This window comes from Halichoerus grypus, chromosome 2 (assembly GCF_964656455.1).
Source record: "Halichoerus grypus chromosome 2, mHalGry1.hap1.1, whole genome shotgun sequence".
NCBI lineage: Eukaryota > Metazoa > Chordata > Mammalia > Carnivora > Phocidae > Halichoerus > Halichoerus grypus.
This window is the reverse complement of record NC_135713.1, coordinates 107,097,813-107,120,578: the sequence shown is the minus strand read 5'-3', so window position 1 is coordinate 107,120,578 and position 22,766 is coordinate 107,097,813. Positions and strand designations below refer to the sequence as shown.

At 35.0% G+C, this 22,766-nt stretch overlaps 1 protein-coding gene across 5 annotated transcripts in view; it reads right to left on the bottom strand.

The window, feature by feature from the left end:
- Positions 1-22,766, bottom strand: part of ERCC8 (ERCC excision repair 8, CSA ubiquitin ligase complex subunit) — a 63,819-nt gene that overhangs the window by 11,011 nt on the left and 30,042 nt on the right. The window contains exons 6-11 of one of the 5 annotated variants that reach the window (XM_078067287.1): positions 22,238-22,306; positions 20,995-21,073; positions 19,233-19,333; positions 17,596-17,720; positions 9,722-9,919; positions 9,020-9,105 (exon numbers count right to left, since the gene is read on the bottom strand). In XM_078067287.1, the coding sequence (XP_077923413.1) occupies positions 9,061-9,105; positions 9,722-9,919; positions 17,596-17,720; positions 19,233-19,333; positions 20,995-21,073; positions 22,238-22,306 (617 nt within the window). In that variant the 3' untranslated portion in view covers positions 9,020-9,060. Of the gene's footprint in view, positions 1-5,010; positions 5,092-9,019; positions 9,106-9,721; positions 9,920-17,595; positions 17,721-19,232; positions 19,334-20,994; positions 21,074-22,237; positions 22,307-22,766 lie in introns of all 5 variants that reach the window. The other 4 variants (XM_036101076.2, XM_036101077.2, XM_036101080.2 and 1 more) reach the window with 4 other exon arrangements.

The window sequence follows — 22,766 nt, the reverse complement described above, 5'->3', positions numbered from 1 at the left end:
TTATTACAGTTATATTTTGTTGCTAAAAAATCACAAATAAAACACACTTGTAATTAAAAGCTACTGTGAGAAGGTTGTATATAGATGTGGTACCCATATTACTGTTTGAGACCCACAGATGAAGTGTAACTACCATCTATCACTTAAGTTTTCTCTATAACATCTCCTCCTAGTAGACATCCTTTCTATGGTTGAACCTCACCAGGTTGCCTGTTCTATTGAGAGACAGTTGTAAATATTATGGAGATAGAAAAGCATGATTTAGAAGGGATCTAGTCCAGGTCCAAATAATGGGAAGGAAGAACAAAACCAACCCCTACATCTACACATATACATCTTGATGTATTCTAAATTCCTTACTGGTAATTACTGGAAAGTCTCCACAGGAGCAAAATAGGGCTGTTTTTGTCAGCAAATGATTACAGCTGACCCTGAACAACAGGGCTTTGAACTATGTGGATCCACTTATACGCAGATTTTTTTTTATAAATACAGTACAGTATTGTAAATTTATTTTCTCTTCCTTATGCTTTTCTTAATAACGTTTTCTTTTCTCTTACTTTATTATAAAAATACAGTATATAATACATATACAGAATATACGTTAATTGACTGTTATGTTATGGGTAAGGCTTCCTGTCAATAGTAGGCTATTAGTGGTTAAGTTATGGAGGAATCAAAAGTTACATAAGGATTTTTGATTGCATGGGGGTGGGTGCCAGCATCCCTGTTGTTTAAGGGTCAATTGCACATATCTACCAAGTGGTAAATAAAACAGCTATGTATTGTGTGACTATCAAAATAAAGTAAGACTCTTGGTGAGAGGTCAGATTTAAACTATAATGTAGCTGCCGTACAGATCTCAGAAAGGAAAAAGTGATTAGGAGTTATATAGGCTTGCCTTAACCATGACCAAGTTTTAGGAAAAGAGGGCAAAAGGAAGGCAGAGTCCTCAAAATATAATAAAACAGCCTGCCAATTAAATACATAGATTTATGCTTAAAGACCATAAAACCTGTCCCTATCACCCAGTGCCTTTCAATTTCTTACAGTAGGACTAAATTTCCCCTCTATCTTGGATATCAGAAGAAATACTGCTAAGGGATTATATCTTGGTTGATGGGGAAGTAAATCTCATCTCAAGGGTGGATTTGAAAAGAAACTGAAGAACAATTTTGCTTGATGATTCTGATATTAGGAGATACCATAAACTTGTCCTCAGTCCACAATGGATGTCAGAACAGGGATTCAAACCCAATTACCAGTATGGTTATTATTTAGTTTACCTGAAACTGAAGACTAAGTGAGTGTGTGTGCATGTATGTGCGTGTTTTGTTTTGAAGTGTGTTCCTGCACACTTCTGGGAAATTGCAGCATCACTTATTTGATAGCTGAGATAAAAACACCATTTTGTTTTTTTTTTAAAGATTTTATTTATCTGAGAGAGAGAGGGAGAGCGAGAGAGCGCATGCATAGGGCAGAGGGAGAGGGAGAAGCAGACTCCCTACTGAGCAGGGAGCCTGAAGCAGGGCTCCATCCCAGGAACCCAGGATCATGACCTGAGCTGAAGGCTTAACTGACAGTCATCCAGGTGCCCCTAAAAACACTTTTAAATATGAGTTAAATAGTAAATATACATGTAAGGAGTAGGGTCTGGTGCAGACAGACTTCTCTCGGATCTATACCATGATCACATTCATGTTCTACCTACATTCAAAGGAATATTCCAAACTAAAGTTTTGTGAAAATAATTTTAGCCCATACCATTTTATGAGAATGATGGCTATCTTAAAGCGTATAAACAGTATATTTTAAAAGATAAGGCTTGGGCGCCTGGGTGGCTCAGTTGGTTAAGCCACTGCCTTCGGCTCAGGTCATGATCCTGGAGTCCCTGGATCGAGTCCCGCATCGGACTCCCTGCTCGGCGGGGAGTCTGCTTCTCCCTCTGACACTCCCCCTTCTCATGCTCTCTATCTCATTCTCTCTCTCAAATAAATAAATAAAATCTTTAAAAAAAAAAAAAAAAAAGATAAGGCTTTATAGCTCTAAAACTTAAATATAAAGCTAACTTGTTTTTTGCGCATCTCTATTTGCTTTTCTACTTGTTCAGTTTAGTTTCCCACATGCAAAAATTCTTCTAGATGAGGAAACTATCACTATAACTACATTGTATAAATAAAACATCAGTCACAGACTATCTTTATAAATTAAGCAATTTAGTTTTCTTCTAATATCCTTTCTCCATATGTAAGTCATAGATTTATTTTTATTGTTTTCATTTTGTAAGTGATTGTTATACTTGTTAACATAGCCTCGAGTGGTCTTTTCTATTTTTTGTTTTTTGGGGTTTTTTCATAGTGTTTTAACTTAAATTTATTGCAGACAGTAATTCCTAAAAGGCAGGAAGCAGTAATTAAATAATGCAAAATAAATGCCTGAGCCAAAGTATTTGACCATACTAAGCTTTCTACAGAAGGGGCGCATGGGTGGCTCAGTCGTTAAGCGTCTGCCTTCGGCTCAGGTCATGATCCCAGGGTCCTGGGATCCAGCCCCACATCGGGCTCCCTGCTCAGCGGGAAGCCTGCTTCTTCCTCTCCCACTCCCCCTGCTTGTGTTCCCTCTCTCACTGTGTTTTTCTCTGTCAAATAAATAAATAAAATCTTAAAAAAAAAAAAAAAATTCAGTCATTTAAAGCAGCTATACACCAAAACTAATCAAAGCCATAATAAACTAGATTTGTGATGAAATCTGAAAATATTCATACAGCAGTTGGCCAGCTGCTTGAAGATTTACCATTATGTGTTTTCTCTATTTTATTTGGATTAGGGCCAAAAGAAAATAAGTCACAGGCTATACCCTGCAGTAAGCCACAGCAGTTGCAAATCTAGGCATGAAATAGATTTTGCCAATAGCTGCTAAATGGTATCAACCACCCCCATAAAAACTCATTTCCATGTGGTTTTGGACAGTCATTTTCTCACAAAGGAACTAAATATGTGAAAAATATTTTTAGAATTTTAAACTTGCTCTACCAATACTTTTCATCTCCATTGAAGATGCTTTGTTTTTATACCAAGACTTGAGTAAGATTAACTCAAGGTGTTTCTAACTGCATTATTTATATTTCCAATTTTAAAAAAAATTATATACATAAATATTGGTTTTTAGACATTTGACTTTTTATATCCTAGAAATTAAGATAAATAGGGATGATTAACAGTGGTTAGTAAAATAATCTTTGGTGGGGGTCGCCTGGGTGGCTCAGTCATTAAGTGTCTGCCTTCGGCTCAGGTCATGATCCCAGGGTCCTGGGATCCAGCCCTCCATCGGGCTCCCTGCTCAGTGGGAAGCCTGCTTCTCCCTCTCCCACTCCTCCTGCTTGTGTTCCCTCTCTCACTGTCTCTCTCTCTGTCAAATAAATAAATACAATCTTAAAAAAAAAAAAATCTTTGGTGAGAAAGATAGCACCTTTAGACAGTGTAACATAGAAGTAAAAATATACAGAGGCCACTACTTAAGACCAGGGGGTATGTCTTATTCATCTTTATTTACCACATTTTTAAGGGTCTTTATTCCCATGGCCATTGGTTATATTTGTATCAATTTATGTCTAAGATAGATACTAACGGGTGCTTGGGTGGCTCAGTTGGTTAAGTGGCTGCCTTCGGCTCAGGTCATAATCCCAGGCTCCTGGGATTGAGTCCCACATCAGGCTCCTTTCTCAGTGGGGAGTCTGCTTCTCCCTCTCCTTCATGCTCTCTCTCTCTCAAATAAATAAATAAAATCTTAAAAAAAAAAAAAAAAGTAAGACAGACACTAACAGACTGCTGATAGAGGAGTATAAATTGGTAAAATTCAAGTGTGTAAATAAAAAACCTTAAAAATGTCATACATGATAACTCAAGAGATAAAATCTACTTCTAGGAATCTATCCAAATAAGCAATCAGAAATATAAACAATTTATGGGGCGCCTGGGTGGCTCAGTCATTAAGCGTCTACCTTTGGCTCAGGTCATGATCCCAGGGTCCTGGGATCGAGCCCTGCATCGGGCTCCCTGCTCCATGGGAAGCCTGCTTCTCCCTCTCCCACTCCCCCTGCTTGTGTTCCCTCTCTCACTGTGTCTCTCTCTGTCAAATAAATAAATAAAATAAAATAAAAAAAGAAATATAAACAATTTATAAACAGTTACCTTGATTTGTTTATAGTGATCAAAAGAAATCTCTCCGAATAGGTAAATATTTAAGTAAATTGTGATATATAAATGACAGCGTGCTATGTTATTAAAAACAAATTTACAAATAGTTATTAATGACAGGGAAGAAGGTTTATTATTAAGTTAGTAAAGTAGGATGCCAAGTTGTGTGTCCAAGCATATTAACTGTGTTTAAACAACCATATATGCATAGGAAAAAGCAAGAATGAAGTAAATGAAAGTGTTAATAGTAATTCAACTTTAGAAATTTAAGTTGTTCTTTCATATTTTTCTGGATTTTCCAAAAGTGTTATAACAGGCAAACTATTTTCACAATCTGAAAATAGCCAGACATGCTTTAAAAGTCTCTCTCATGAGGCGCCTGGGTGGCTCAGATGGTTAACCGTCTGCCTTCAGCGCAAGTCATGATCTCCAGGTCCTGGGATAGGGCCCTGCATCAGGCTCCCTGCTCAGTGGGGAGTCTGCTTCTCCCTCTCCCTCCCCCGCCCCCCGCTCATGCTCTCTCTATCAAATGAATAAATATAATCTTAAAGTCTCTCTCATGTGAAATAAATTAATAAAACTTTTTTTTTTTTTTAAGATTTTATTTATTTATTTGACAGAGAAGAGACACGCGAGAGGGAACACAAGCAGGGGGAGTGGGAGAGGAAGCCCAATGTGGGGCTCGATCCCAGGACCCTGGGATCATGACCTGAGCCTAAGGCAGATGCTTAACGACTGAGCCACCCAGGCGCCTCTAAAACTATTTTCTTTGCGATTTAAAAGTCACTGTATAATTTGTGTAAATAATATTTACCTCATCATCATCAGGAACTGGTTCAGATAAGGATGGTACCCAAGCAAGTATATTGCAGTCTCTGCTACCACTATAAAGTTCCTATAACACAGAAAATAAAGATATGATCATGGGTCAGTTTAAAGCTGGTGCCAATCTGAAATGAATACATCATTTAAAGACTAATTTTTAGGTTAGATCAGTTAGATTAATTCTATTTCTACTCTCCAAGGAAACCGAGCTGATGTCTTTTGTTTCCTTAGGATGCAGTAAAGCTTTGTTTTATATTTTAAAATATCATTAGGATATTAGGATTAAAATATCTGATATTGTCAGAGCTTGCTAACCTGAAAATTTTACAAAAAGATTGAACAACCTAGTGGTTTTTTATCAATCATAGTATCCATTTATCGCCAAGTGTCAGAGTAGAAAAAGAAAAAAAAAAGATGGAATCAAGAGTCTGTCCTTCTCTGTCAATAACTGAGTTTTAAGAAAGACATCAATAATAAAACCTTATGAGTTCTAGCTAAAATAGGCCAGAACTTCACAAAAAATATTATTTAGCTCACAGCTGCCTAACTGGTTGTTATTCAACAGAAGAGCTTTTAGATCCATATGCTATGCTTAGTCAGAAGTTTATTTAATAAGGGGAAGCTTGGGCTGATGCACAGTCTATGTCAACATCTTTATGAATATGCTGTTTACACATAGCTGAACAATGTTCATTTCCATCCCCCAAAAAACTCAAGGAATATGTTATATTGTCTAGTACTAAAAACATTCCTATGAAGCAGTGAAATAGATACTCTCATATAAAGAAGGTATAAATTGGTATAATCTATGCAGAATAGAATCTCAATACATGTCAAAAGTTTTTGTATGCGTTTCTGAGAAGTCATGCCAAAGACATGTATGAAATTCAAGGATATCAGCAGTATTATATTTAAAATAACAAAATATGGAAAAAATTGTCCAAAAGTAGGGTAATGATTTATATATAAATTTATGTTGCATTCATAGTATGGGATGTCATATAATCATTAAATTTGTTTTTTAAGAGTGTTTAATGACATGGGGAAATACTCAATGTCAAGAGAAAAGAGAAGGATATGAACCACAGAGTCATCCTGTGAAGGAAAAAAGCAAGATGTAAAACACAAGGCCAAATTAAAAAAAAAAAGAAAAAGCTATGTAAAGGAAAAAGGTCTAAAAAGAAAAAACAGCAAAACGATAAGCAGCTGTAAAACTATGAATGACTAAGTGGTTTTTTCCCACACAAATTTATTTCTGTATTTCTACACAAACATTTTATTTTTCAACATGTTCAACATGGGCTTGAACTCACAACCCTGAGATGAAGACCTGAGCTGAGATGAAGAGTCAGACGCTTAACCGACTGAGCCACCCAGGCACCCCCAAACATTTCTAATAGTGAAGTTTTTTCCTGCTCTGCTATGCAATTATTTATTTTCAATACTGTTCATCTCAAAAAGTTTTTTTTTTTTTTTAAAGATTTTATTTATTTCCTTGACAGAGAGAGACACAGCGAGAGAGGGAACACAAGCAGGGGGAGTGGGAGAGGGAGAAGCAGGCTTCCCGCCGAACAGGGAGCCCGATGTGAGGCTCGATCCCAGGACCCTGAGATCATGACCTGAGCCGAAGGCAGACGCTTAACGACTGAGCCACCCAGGCGCCCTCATCTCAAAAAGTTTGAAGTATGGTACAATTAGTATTTTTCTAAAAAAAAATAAAGGTTCTAGATAAAGGGAAATTAAGATTATAAAGTTATTCATAGGAAATATAGATGTAAAAATATTTTTTTAGTATTTTATTTATTTATTTGACAGAGATATAGCGAGAGAGGGAACACAAGCAGAGGGAGTGGGAGAGGGAGAAGCAGGCTTCCCACTGAGCAGAGAGCCCGATGTGGGGCTTGATCCCAGGACCCTGGGATCATGACCTGAGCCGAAGGAAGACGCTTAATGACTGAGCCACCCACGTGCCCCTAGATGTAAAAATATTAAAGTAAATTTGATTTAGTTATACATTATCAGACTTCCTGAAGGGAACAAAATTCTACAGACTGTATTGTTTAACCTTGAATATATAGTTACACTAACTGTGGATGATGCAAAGATATTTTCAAATGTTCAGTGCCCTTGAACAATTTAATTTCCTGAGAATATAAACACACACACACACACACACACACACACACACACACACACACACACACACACCTCCAAGATAACTTGGTCAGATAAGCTTACAAGGCAATTTGTGGTTAAGTACTGCCACACTGATGGAGACAAAGGAAATTCTGTAGATATTCAAGAAAGCTTACAAGAGACAGCACTTAAATTAGAATGACTAATAAGGACTTCAGGTAAATGGAGGGATTTGAATTGAGTGTTAAAGTTTTTGGGATAAGTTTAGGTGTTCACTTGGGAAATTAGACTAAGTTGACAACATGAGTCCTATCACTCATGAATGTTTAGTGTATTATTTCCTTTGAACAAGGACACTCTCATACAATTACAGTGCATCTAACAAAATCAAAAAATTCACAATGATCTATTACTGCCAGCTAATTCTTAGACTCCATTCAAGTTTCACCAATTGTCTGAATAAATGTCCTTTATAGCAAAAGGGTCCAGATTAAAATCATATGCTACAATTAGTTGTCATGTCTCCTAACTTTCCTTCAATTTGGAACTGTTCTTTAGTCTGCACTTGGCCCTCCTGACCTTGACAGTTTTGAAGATAAACACCAGTTATTTTGTAGAATGCCCTTCAAATTTTTTGTTTCCTCGTGATTAAATTGAGGTGATGCATCTTTGCCAGGGCTATCACTGAAGGAATACTATGTAATTGGGATGTTACCTTTGATCATTTGATTAAGGTGATGTATGCCAGGCTTCTTCAAGGTAAAATTACACATTTTACCTTTGTAATTAATATTTTATAGGGAGGTACTTTGGGACTATGTAAATATCCCACTCCTCATTAGACTTCCAATTTATTAGTTTACTTACTTATACCTGAATGGATTCATGGACCCTTATTTAGTCAATGTGTTATAACCCAGTATTATCATTATTTATTTCGATGTTAGGTATATCTTGTTAGATTTTTATAGTTATGATAGAAGTACTATAAACATCAATTTGTTTTCAGATTGTAAATTCTGTGTAATATATAATTTGAAAAAGGGTTCTACTGCATGCAAAGTAGTACCCTATTTCGCTTTTGAGACTTAGAATTATTTTCCTTCTCAAAAATCATAATGGATATAATGGGATAAGAGCCGGAAGCTGTCTGATGTAGTGCAGTGATTCAAATCTGCATATGTAGCACCTAGAGAAATGGGATTAGTCAGGAGGCAACTGGCCTAGGTTTCTGGCTGTGACCGGCTTGTCTCAGCTATTCCAAGGGCTGGGGGGAACCAGTATCTTGGCACACTTTTAATCTATTCTAGGCACATGTGTTAGGAATTCTGATTTGGTAGAAAGCAATAATTTATAGTCAGGATATCTGGTTTAAAATCTTGGCTGTGTCTTTGAGTGACTCTGCATAAGAAAAGAGGTACAGTATTCCAAGAATTTCTTTGAATAGATAACCATACACTGTGAATAACTACTTGCAGGTTTGAGGCAAGGCAAAGTGGTGTTTTAGTCTTCTTCTCCCAGAAGTAATACTAAAAATACTTAACAACTAGTACATCAGGATACTGACCAATCAGCAGACATAATAGCCATAGAGTGGGAGCAGGATCCTGACGGTCCCTCTTAGGTGCTAGGTTAAGGTGTAAACTACGAGGCCTCAGGAAAGGGGGTAAAGCTAGAGGTCTCTTAGGGGGCTTGGTGCAATAGCTATTTAACAAACAATAAAATATGTATTTGAATATTTTAATAATGGCTATTGCCATACAGATGTGTGGTGGCTGAAAAATAAGCACTGTATATCTTACTGTAGTATCAGACACAGATTAAGTAATTAGCATTAATGAATAAATGATTAACAACTTTACCAGGTGATGAAGTCCTTCCTAGCTCTAATAATCCATAGTTTTCATCCTATCAGTATTTTAACGCTCATGAGCCTCATTTTCTTTACCTACAAAATACAGAAAATACCAACAGTCTTGCTATATTAGAGACTCATTTAAAGGAATACATGAGGTAATTTGTGCCAATATTCTCTGAAAAATATAATCTGCTCTGTTGGTAAGATGAAAGAGAAAGGTCAGGATGTTAAAAAACAAAAGCCATATTTAAGAAATCGTGTAAGCTGCATCAACTCAAAAGTAAATGATTAGCCACTGACAAGAAATAAAGAAGAAATAAAATCTGAGACAGACTCACACATAGATAAATGAAGATACAAAAACTGTATTTTGAGATTAGACACAGTATTCCATCTTTTCCCAAAAGATTGATTGCAAGACATTATTTTAATTTACTAGAGATTTCATCTGGTAAATAAGTGGAGCCCAAATGCAGAAGAAAGAATTTATCTCAGTCAAGTTGCACAGTATTATATTGATTCCTACAAATATCCTATACTATCTAAAACTGTATCCTGTATAATCCTCTATTAAAGAAACCCTAGCTTAAATGTGGATTACAAGTGTAATTCCTCAGAATGAAATCACAATTTATTCTTTTGTATACAACTAGTCTGGCAAGCTAGCTACCTGAACATTTTAAATTCCCTTAAGGATCATTCTTACCTGGAAATTAGACCGGAATACACAGCAGTCAACACTTTTATAATGTCCCTTAAGCGTAGTTATCTGTTCTCCTGAGTAAATTGTATAAAGAGCAATGGTGCTACCATATGGTACAAAAACAAACTCTGTACTGCAGCCATAGGAGACTGTGAATTTCAATCCTTTTCTGCTGTCATTACAAACTTTTCCATAATTGACCTGCAGGATGTAAAATAATGTTACTCATTTCTTAAATCTGAATTAAAAAGACAACAAAGACTAGAAGAAATATTTACTTAAAATATTATAACATACTATGGAAAGGGCTGTAATAAACCTAAAGAAAATGATCAAGGTCTTAACAGAAAGAAACAAGGGCCAACGACATAAATATATATTTCACATAAGAGGAAAATACAAATAGTAAAAAAAAATCCACAAAAGCAAATGTTTACATTTAACCAGGCTAGAAATAAAATGCAAATTAAGGCAACCTTAAATAATCATTTTAGACCATTTAGCAAAAAATGTCAAGAAACCTTGAGACAGTGAATACCGTTACAAGTGAGGTAACGTGTTGGTGGCACTGTAACTTGGTCATTGCTTCTAAAAGGCCAAATGATTTATTATGCAACAAAATACAAAGATGTTCTTTTTTGGGGGGGAGGGAATAATTCTTTTTATTTTAAAACATTTTTAATTGTGGGGCGCCTGGGTGGCTCAGTCGTTAAGCGCCTGCCTTCGGCTCAGGTCATGATCCCAGGGTCCTGGGATCGAGCCCCACATAGGGCTCCCTGCTCTGCGGGAAGCCTACTTCTCCCTCTCCTGCTCTCCCTGCTCGTGTTCCCTCTCTCGCTGTGTCTTTCTCTGTCAAATAAATAAATAAAATCTTAAAATAAAATAAAACATTTTTAATTGTGGCAAAATAGACACAGCATAAAATTTGCCATCTTAACTGTATTTAAGTGTACAGTTAGTGACATTACATTCACATTGTTGTGCAACCTTCATCATCCTCAATCTCCAGAACTCTTTTCATCCTGCAGAACTGAAACTTTGTACCCATTACACAAGAAAGTTATTCTTACTCCTTGACCTGGGAATTTAGCTTACGGAAATAATTAAACAGCAAAAAGCTATATGCCCAGAGGAATTCAATGCAGCATTATCTAGAATGGCAAAATAACTAAAAATATATGTAAATCCCTAATAATTTTATAATAACTCTACAGCTTATATAGTAATTAAAAATCATAATTATGAAAATTATGCAGGAAATAAGGATAAAAACTAAGTATAAAAAAGCACAGAACACAAGTAGTGTGTATACAACTGCAACTTTCTATAATTACATATTTAGGACAAAAAATAAAAATTCTGCACCTGTACGCCAAAGGTGCGAGCCCAACATCAGCATCTCCTCTGCAGTTTGAAAGGAAAATTCCAGGTCTTATCCCAATCCTACTGAACAAGAATCTTCATTTTAATAAGATAACTAGGTGATCTAAAGGCTCATCAAAGTCTGAGAAGCTTTGGGCAAAAGAAATTGATAGTGCTGAAATTATCCTGCTGATAATTTAGATAAAGCAGTTTAGGGCAGGTGTAAAACCAGTAGCTAAACATTTGAGAATTATCAGCAGGAAGATCACCAAAGACTCCAAATGCTATGGCTAACACTAGAATTTAGACAGACAGTGATTTACCTTTTTGTCTTTTTATAAAGGTCAGTTGGGAGAGTGTGTGTATATATATTTGTAAATATATATAAACAGGGGCGCCTGGGTGGCTCAGTTGGTTAAGCACCCGACTCTTGACTTTGGCTCAGGTCATGATCTCAGTGTTGTAGGATCAAGCCCTGCGTTGGGCTCTGCGCTCAGCAGAGTCTGCTTGAGAGTCTCTCTCTCCCTCTCCCCGTTTGCGTTCTCTCTCTAAAATAAATAAATAAAATCTTTAAAATAAATAAATAAATATAAACAAACAAACACTGAGGACCAAATGGATATATGCTGATCATCTGGGGTCACTACACTTGCCTTACCCCCCCTTCGGGTTAACATGTGACAGAAATGAGTGTATGCATTCAGCTATCCCACTGCAGCAGTGGTAGAATGAAACATTAAAATATTACACTTAAATTCGGTAGACTTGGTTTGTAGAAACCACTCCACTCCCCACCCACCTTTTTCTTTTCTTTTGCCTCATATGAGTAATGAATGACTTAGCCTCTGAGTTTCATTATTTTAATCTGTTAAATAGAAATAGGATCATTTACCAGAGTTACTATGAAAAAATCAGATGAAATAATGCACATGAGAGACCTAGAACAGAAAGGTATCCAGTAAGTCCCTAGATTTATTAATTCCCATATATATTTAAAAGTGTAAGTCATTTGCATCTTCTGATCCTGTATGTGTAACTATTTGTGGAATGATGGTGGGGAAGGAGAATGGAGAAAAAACACACATCTTAACTAGAAATTCTCTGCTCCTGTTAGAAAAATTTTGAACTGCTAGACTGTGATGGCCTTATTCACATTTATCAGAGGACCTAGCTATAAGGTCTGAGTTCTTTCCACTCTACCACATTCTTTCCCAAATATGAACTGGAAAGTATTAAATGAGGTATGAATACTGAGCTAGCTCTTTAACTCTTGTCTTCGTCCTTAGGCATCCCCACTCCATCCTGCAACTTACAATCCTGTTAATCTTTGTAAATCACTGCTGTGATCAAATCATTTGTGGACTCAAAGTCATCAGTATCTTTTCAATACCTTTGGAATAAAATTCTAATAATGGATTAAGGAAAGGAATGATCTACCATTCACTAATGCTCACTGTGTGTCATACATTATACTAGCTGATTGTCTAAGGTTCCCATTTTATGACTATGTATGCTTACCAACGTATAGTAAATAACATGATGTATATTATTATGAAAGTACTATAGAAGAGAGGCTACTTTTGGCTATGATGTCTTAAAGGTGGTATGTATAGGCTTTGAAAAGATTTTGATAGTGGAGGAAGATACTGGACTTTGGATAATGATGATGGCAAATCCAACTCCCTATCCCTTTTACTGTTCTGGGAAATATATACATCTAGTCATTAAATGAATACCTATAGTGACACAGAGATTCCATCACAAGGCAGCTTATTTTATTGTCAAACAATGATCAGCATAATGATAATAATGACATAATTTTTTTTTTTTTAATATTTTATTTATTTGACAGAGAGAGACACAGCGAGAGAGGGAACACAAGCAGGGGGAGTGGGAGAGGGAGAAGCAGGCTTCCCGCCAAGCAGGGAGCCCAATGTGGGGCTCGATCCCAGGACTCTGGGATCATGACCTGAGCCGAAGGCAGACGCTTAACGACTGAGCCACCCAGGCGCCCCAATAATGACATAATATTTACTGAGTGCCAACATTTGCTGTAAATATCAATGTACTTAATGTTTTACACGTGTTATTTCATGTAATACTCAAAACAATAGTATGAGATTGTTACACAATCTATGGGATTATTACACAAAAAGAAAACATTTAGAAAGGTTAACTGTTTTGATCAAGATCTTTGGGATAACAAATGACAGAATCAGAAACTAAATCTAGACTGCACTAATCAAAAACCACTATGTCACACTGTTGTAAATTATTTTTCCTTCATTCCATGAAGTGATGATCACAGTACATTCTACTACAAGTGAGCACTGGGTACTTGGAAGCATCTAAGCTAGATGAGAGGAGTTACAGAAAGGCTGTGTCTGAGATGAACCTTGAAAGTGAGAAGCAGCTAGGACAGGAAGGAGAACATTATTCCAAAGCAGAGGCAGGAGTCTGTGCCTCAGAATGGAAGGGCAAGAGAGCAAGGTATTTTTAAAGACCTCTAAGTAGTTTAGTAACGACAGAGAAAAATATGGGGAAGTGGCAAGACCTAAAGCTGGTAAGTTAGAAGATATAACTTATGAAGTTTTTGTGCGCAACAGGCAAAAGCATCCGGTTTTAATAACCTAGAAGTACTGCGTTAACAGTGAAAGACTTTTACGGGGAGATAAGTTTGGGAAAAGTTAGAAGAATGTTATAGTAATTAACTAGAGAGATCATGAGGACCCAGAGTGAGGCTGGAAGGGAAGAAATATACGAAAAAAACTAAGAAGGAAGAATTAAGAGGATGCGTAATTGATTTCATACATGGGACAAGGGGCAGGGAAGAATAAAGGATAGACTTCCAATTTCTAGACATTGGTCATAGTGAATGGTAATACCAGTAACTTAAACAGTCAACACCAGAAGAGCTATTATGAATTTTTTGTTCTTTTGTTGTACCAAAAGCTCTCTCTCTGTGCATTTTCCCTGCAACTACTTGTTACATTCTCTAAGGCAACCTCAAGGAGCCTCCAAGATAATCCATTAAGGTATGAGAAGAAAACATGAAAAGTTCTATTTTTAATCTCATTTTTATTTAAAAAATAAGAAATTAACCTTTGATTAAACACAGGTTCACAACAGTATTTGTATGTAACTTATAAATAATTGTACACCTATTAGAAGCATGCACTTATACATCTTTTTAAAATTTATTTTATTTTTAATATTCCAAGTAAAAATTTATTGACATCCTAAGAATCCTTACACATTTAATTCTGCTTCTAATTTATCACAGGAATTACTTCTCCAAAATGTTCATCACAGCTGGGTTGAAAAAGTGTTTGGGAAATGTGGCAATGTTGTTTTTATAAATATACCACATTACAAAACAACAAGCAGCAAAAGCTACTGAGGTAGGTCCAGAACCTTTAGTCAGAATGGGGAGGAAGAAGAGTAGTATCTCTGAAGTAGCAGAATATCTAATTCCCAGATCAAAAGTAAAGGAAATTACCCAAAGACAACATTAAAAAATAAGCTTCAGAAGTTTCCGAAGAAAACAAATATATTTATAACTTTAAGGTTAGGATTAGATAAATAAAGTTTTCTTATTTAACTTATGTCTTTTTTCTTGATATTTATTTTTAAGATTTAGAAGTTTCTACTGAAGAGGAAAAAGAGATGTAAAGATGGATCCCTCTTAAAAGCAAAAAGGAAGCATAAAAAAACACATAAAGAGAAGCATAAAATGGGAGAACTGGCTATGCCAGAGTACTATCAAAGTAAGTCGATGGTACAAATTCTATTGTTGCCAATGGACACAATCCATATACATCTGAGCGTGGGTGGCTCAGTCAGTTAAGTGTCTGCCTTTGGCTCAGCTCATGGTCTCAGGGTCCTGGGATTGAGCCCTGTGTCGGGCTCCCTGCTCAGTCGGGAGCCTGCTTCTCCTTCTCCCTCTGCACCAATCCCCCCGGCTCCCGCTCATGCTTGCTCGCTCGCTCTCTCGCTTACTCTATCACAAATAAATAAATAAAATAAAAAAAAAAGAAACTAACAAGGGTACTACCAAAAAGGCAACATCACACAATAAAAATAGTTATTTATGGTATACCTATTACTTAACAGATATTTAATTATTTACTACTCTTTTCATACTTCCATTTTATCCTTAAAATTACTGTTTAGGTACATAATAACCCCAATTTACAAGACAGAGACACTACAACTCTGACCATAGTCCTTCATAAGGTCACCTTAAATAAACTGACTAATGTCCCATATTACTAAATGGCAGGACTGGAATCAGTTTCCAATTCTGTCTGACAGCACTTTAATACTTGAAGACAGTGTGTTTCCACTGAGAGTTACTTTTTCTGGGATTGATGTCCCCAGTTCTTTTAAGTGTCCTCTGGAGGTGAGTTTCTGGGCTATTCTAGTCCCCTCTGCATGAATGACTACTTAGATCAAGTCAATTTTAAAAGGTATTATCCATTCCAAACACACTATTCAAGAAGTAGACTTACTACTAGCAAAAACCCTTAAGGCATGAGTATCACCTTCAAGAAGGAGAGAAAAATGTAATAGAATCACACTAACAATTTATATATATAGTCAATACCCTTTATACTTATCACATTCACCTTTGATGCACATGCCAACCCACCTTTCCAAAGTGACCCCATCACATCACCACTCAAAGGCCTTTAGTGGCTTTCCATTTCACCCAGAGAAAAAGCCTAAGCCCTTACAAAGGCCTACAAGCCTATATCCTCTGGTGTCTGGTTCCTTCTGTTCCTCATCTCCTAGTACTCTCCCCCTGCTTCCTCTATTTCAACACAAGAGCCTCTTAGATGTTCCCTGGGTATTCCAAGTATGCTCCTGCCTCAGGGTCTTTCTACTTTCTTCCTTCCTCTGCCTGGAATGCTTGCCTTCCCAGATATCTGATGGCTCACTTCATTTCCTTCAGGCCAAATATCGTCTTCTGAGTGAAACATACCCTGACTGCCCTATGTAAAACTGCAACTCCAACTTCCCAATATTTTCTATGCTACTTTCCTTGCTTTGCTTTTCTTCAGAGCACTTGCTACATCTAAAATATATTTTATCCATCCATTTATTTATTGACTGATGGATGGATGTCTTTCTTCCTCTCCCTAGAATATAAGTTCCATGAGGATAGGACTTCTCTGTTTTGTCTGCTGCTGTATAATAGTGTCTGGAAAACAGGATATGCTCAATAAATACTTATTAAATAAATGAATAAAATGAGAAAAGAAAGGTGTGACCTGATTAGAAACATGATACAAATATAATGAATGGAAGATTCTAAAGTAAAATTTGCAATGCCTGAGTTTCTAGTCTGAGATATGATGGAGAAGCACTTCATAAAGTACATGAGAGATTAGCAAACTCTAATCTAGTATGAACAATTTTGACCTTATAGTAAAATTAGAATTTAATAAAAGAAATGATCTTTAGAGTATCTAAAAGAGAATTACTTAGAAAGGAGGTTAAAGAAAGGAAGATGAAATGGGGCACCTGGCTGTCTCAGTCAGAAGGGCATGTGACTCTTGATCTAGGGGTTGTTGAGTTTGAGCCCCGTGCTGGGGGAAGAGAGTACTTAAATTAATAAATAATTAATAATTATAATCAATACCTACCTTAAAGCATTAAATAAATGCTATGAGGTGTTTGGTATAATCACCATTATGTCTCATTTCCTCATGTGTAAAATGGGTATTATAACAGTAACTACCTTCACAGTATTGATTTGATGATTAAATAAGACCCTATATGCTTCAGTACATGTTACATGTTAATTTTTATTAACACTGTATCTGACTAATTTTTATTAACACTTAATAAATATTAGCTATTACTATTACCACCAAAATACAAACTTATTAGCTTATTCTGAAAGTTATTAAACCACAGGTACACCTGGTAAGGAGCATAACATAAATTTTTAAAAAGTGTTAGAAATTAAATACCACATAAGAATCTAGCACATTTAAAACACATTTACTCCAGTATTAAAGTACCATATGTTCTGGTACTATAACATTCATCTTAGATTTTGTTTACAAGTCATATATAGTATAAAATTTGACTATAACTTTAATTTATATCAGTTCTCAATCTTTTATTCTTCTCCAATACACCTGAGAAATATGGCACACTCACATTATGCACAGTAGAGCAATAATTCTCCACAAGTGGGGAGAATGTGGTGGGGGCATGGTAGGGTGGGCTGTCCTGTGTTGAGAGTTATTAGTTCACTAATAGAAAAATATAAAAAGAAAATTGGAATACAGAGACAAGAAAAGAGTTAAATCTACAGAAGGACACCAAGTGTATTTCACAGATCCATTTTTTAAATATATATTCAAAAGGTTAGAGGGGCACCTGGCTGGCTCAATCAGTAGAGCATGCAATTCTTGATCGCAGGGTTGTGAGTTCAAGCCCTACACTGGGTGTAGATTACTTAAAAAAAAAAAAAAAAGTTGGAGATATTTAAAATCTCTTACTAGTGTGTTTTCTCCATTGGAACTATTCCAAAGCCTCATTCGATTATCCGTACCAACAGTAAGGAGATGAAGCCCATCACTTGTAAAACATAAGCCATTAACTTTCCCATTATGAGCAGTGTTTGCTGCAATGAAAAATACAATTCAGTTAATCTATTCTTGTATTCAGCACACACTTAATGCTTGATGATACAGTTATTTAAACATATTAAAGGACAACTATCTGAATTACTTAAAATATACAAGTTGATTATATTTGGATTATTTGAATATCATAAGCTATATAAATTAGAACCATAAAAATGGAGAAAAACAGGAAAACTAAAGAGAAAGAAATCTTGCCAAATATAATTTTTCTTCAGAGAGTAAGCTGTGCTGTCCAACTCAATTAAATGCATGCCTAACACTAAATTTTTAAATTAAACACCTTCGGGGCGCCTGGGTGGCTCAGTCGTTAAGCATCTGCCTTCGGCTCAGGTCATGATCCCAGGGTGCTGGGATCGAGCCCTGCATCAGGCTCCCTGCTCGGCGGGAAGCCTGCTTCTCCCTCTCCCACTCCCCCTGCTTGTGTTCCCTCTCTCGCTGTGTGTCTCTCTGTCAAATAAATAAATAAAATCTTTAAAAAAAATAAATAAATAAAAAATAAATTAAACACCTTCCAAATTTCTCATATACTATTTCCATTTTTTATCTAAAAATCATTCCATGGACTATTAAAAATCAGTCATACTAGTATTTACTATTAAAAAAAAAAACTTCAGTAGGGAAAGAATAAGTGTTCTAGTTTCATTCAAAATTTGTATTACTTTCAAAATAACCAAATTTGAGAAAGCATAATTCTCAAGAGCCTGATTAATTAAAAAAGATTATTAAAACAATCACAAAAATGTATATAGTTCATCCTAAGATTTTCCTGGTCCACAATTAATTCTAAATCAGAATCTTATCCTATACAGAAATTAAATTCTAGGGGCACCTGGATGGCTCAGTCAGTTAAGTGTCTGACTCTTGATTTCATTCAGGTCATTATCTCAGGGTCCTGGGATGGAGCCCCACGTCAGGCTCTGCCCTCAGCTAAGAGTCTGCTTAGGATTCTCTCTCTCCTTCTCCCTCTGCCCAACGCCTGCTTGTAAACGCATGCATGCGCACTCTCTCTCTCAAATAAGTAAATAAAATCTTAAAAAAAAAAAAGGAATTGAATTCTATTGGAAAAAAGCAATTGAGGTACTTTATCACCTGGATAGCAGCTGACACATTTAACACAATTTGCAAATTCTATTTTCATACAATGGCCACAAAATGTTACTATTCCTTCGATTTACTGTAGCTTCCTAACGTGGCAATGAATTTGTATTAGTTGACTTCACTGGAGAAAAAAAGTAACAAATTAATTCAGAAAAGTTTCTGCATTTGAAAATTTAGGGGTAGATAAAATGTCATACTTCTTTGTATCTTGAAGAAAGACAACCATAATTTAGTTATGTATTTTTAGAAATCAATTTATTGTGAATGCCATTTTTTAAATCATAAAATTTGCAACTTGTCAATATACATTAATTACTTGGTTTCAATTAAAAATTTTTAATATAAAAAATACTATCATTGGCATATTTCTATATTAATGTATTCTTCATTACCTGATTCAACAGCTTGTGACTTTTTTCCATTATGCTGATCAAGAGTAATTAAACATCCTGATGCTCTTCTCACATCCCATAATTTTACTCTACTGTCAGCACTAAGAAGAAATAAATGTTACATTGACATATATAGCTAGGACAGTGACTGTACTCTTCACCTACCTTTACAGTATTACGGCACACAGAAGTCTCAGTATATTAGTGCAAATATATTTGTACTTTTGGGTTGTTGAACTTTTGCCTTTTCATCAAATATTCAAAATCAGTAGTAGCAAAAAGCAGTGAAAAAAATAGCCAAAAAAAGGGTAACTTTTTTAGATCACAAGAACAGAATTCTGCTGATTTTTATTTTGTTTTTAATGGTTCCTCTGCCAAAACTAGATAGTTTTGGAGCTTGTCCCTTAGCAAGTTTGTTACTACATCCTTTCTATTGTTTGTTATTCAAATGTTTTCTAGACAATCAAGCAACTAACTAATTTTACTTTAAGAATTCATTTGGCATGAATTTGGTGTTTTCTTTTTATATGAAAAAATTAAGGTGAATAATAAGGACAATACATTTATATTTGGTTTCCTATACTCAAATCAATCTTTACCAGATATACAAGAACTAACTTTAATGTCTCTTAGAAATCTGGCACTTACTTTTATTTTACCTCAAGTAAGTGAAAAGAATAAAGGCAAAAAACCATGATCACATATCAATTTCAATTTCAACTACTCCTAAAGAAAATATAAATCAGTTTAACTAATGCTATCATGTTCTCAAAAAAGACCTCAACAATATTCTAACAAATTGGGTTTATCCAGGCCCCTTTAATTAGAAAGAGCAATACAATGCACTTTATAAGCCTATTTCTAACTTATAAATCTATTTTTTTTCATAGATACAGGGCTTATCTCTTCCTATAGTCTTGATTCTTTTCACAGATCACCATCAAACCTAGCCAATTAGAATAGCAAGCAAAAAGCTAGCATTTCCCATTTTCAAAATGGTTTTCTTTCTTTCCAGCTGGGGAAGAAGTCTGCAATGGGATGAGTCTGAGGATTTAAGTACTTTCTGAAACAGCTAAGATTTGGACTTACCTGATTACTAGCATTGATTACTAGGTCCATTCTCATACTGATTCAAATTCCTGCAGTACTCTGAGAACTGAAAGCCTCTTAGCTTCCCCATGGTTTGAGGAAAACCAAGTTAGGCATGAACAATATAAATTCGCCCTATCATGGACCCACAACCAGCACCTAGCTTTTCACCTTCACACCTCTTTAGGCAGCCTTCTAACAGCTACATTCTAGACTTGTTCTACTTCAGAAAGCATAGATCTCAGTATCACATTCTGTAAACTATTAACAGAAGCTTCTCTGGGGACTAAACTGCTTGGCTCAAGGTAGGCGGTCATCATTAAATATTATTAAATTGAATCAAGGAATAAATGTTGAATCAGATTCAAAATAATCTGTATTAAAGAAAATGAAATGCTACTGTTTTAAAATTAAGTCTTACACTTGGGTAGAAAAAAATGACAACACAGTTTTTTTATGGGTAGTACTAGCAAATTTGCATTGCTAGAGATTCTCTTGTTTTCTCTGTTTTAAAAGGTGAGCACCTTCAAGATATGTAGTGATAGGACTAAAAAACAGTAACTCAATTATTTAAAGGGCCTAATTAATAACTAAATATGCATCTCATAAAAAAGTATTTTCAAAATTTTTATCATTAATTATTAACTTCAAAACCAAATAATTTGCATGTTACCTTGCAGTTGCCAAGACATATTCACAACGTGGTGACCAGGAAACTGCCATTATTTCTTGTCTGTGACCTGCAAATATAACTGTATGAAAAGCCTTGTAAAATAGTTGAAAAATCAAAAGATACAGTGTAATATGTCTGATTTTGAAGAAAGTGAAGACTAAATATTAAAAATAAATTGATATCATGACTTTTTCACATATACAATAATCTATGTTTAAATATTAATATGAAGTCTGTGGGGCATTTCTTACATGTTATCCCATTATAAATGGCCTGGTTTCACATTGGAAAGAGCAAGTGAGTCTTTCTTTTTTAATACAGCTGTTAGATTAAAAAGTGAATCCACTGTTAAGTAATACAGCTTAAGCTCGTTTATCTGTACCTACCACAAAAAACCACTGCCAACAAACCATACAAATTAAACATTCTAGAGTATAAAAATGGTTTCTAACTTTTCAGAAAGTTGTAATAAAAATTTTTGTAAAATTCATGATTGTAGGAAGCATTTGGATAAAAATTTTTTTTCTAGAAAGCACAGGTGATACGTTCATAGAATAATTGACTTCAGCATTTTAATTCACTTTTGCCTCAATGAACTATTCAAAGTAGATATTTTCATCTACCTAACTTATATTAATAGAGATTCATGACAATGTAAAACAAATGCTATGCATTTCACCAAATTCTCTTGATATATTATGTGTTTCTCAGGAATGAATAAAAATGTAAATTTCTGAATTATAAGCCATCTTTCCATTATTTAGAATCGATGGTCTAATACTGATAACAAAGTAGCAAAAATATTCAAATTAATATATCTTAACCAAAATATTATTTTAATAGCTTTTTCTAAAATATTTGCATTCAGGAAAAAAAAGCACCTAAATATTAAGAATGTTTACTTAGCCAGAACAATACTAAACAATGCTCATAAGACAAATGTACCAATGTAAGTTTCATAAATAATTTTTTTTTTTAAATGTAGAAATAAGATACGGTTTTCAGCTAGACTTTCCATATCTTTTGAGTTTACCCTATGGCTATTGTTTATATAAATGTCTCCTCAATAGTTCAGTTTTATAAGAATAATGCACAGAAGGATCTTTATTTCCCTGTTGACTTTTAACAGCTAGCACAAAATACATCAGTCATGTCAGTTACAAAGAATACATTGTTAGTAATGTTTCTTTTTATTGAACGGTTTACTCAAAGTAGTTGTTGTTTCAAATAAAAAAAAAAATACCCTGTAAAATGTGGGAACAGGATCCAGACTTTAAGTCACAAAGTTGTACTTTGGGCCCTCTAGTACCAACTGTAAAAACAAAAACAAAAATGGTTTAAGATAATTTTATTATAAATCATCACCAAAAGGAAACAAGAAACTACCTTATGAATCATGATATCTTCTCTGCATCTACACAGAAATATAAAAAAAGTATGCTAAAAATATACTTCAAATCATTTTTAGTGTTTATAATTAGCAAATGTAATTGCAGTTACACTTTAGTACTAAGAGAGCTCTATTATTGCATTATGTTCTAATGTTTAATTTTGAAATAATTATAGATTCAGAGAAAGTTGCAAAAATAGGACAGAGAGACCCTGTGTACCCTTTACCCATGTTGTCCCAACCATTGTTATGTTAGGTAACTATATCAGAGTATCAAAACCAGGAAATCTGCATTGCTACAATTCTATGCTATTTTATTATATCAAATAATTTTACTTAATGCCTCAGTCTTTCCATATTAATCATATACTTCCAGAGACTC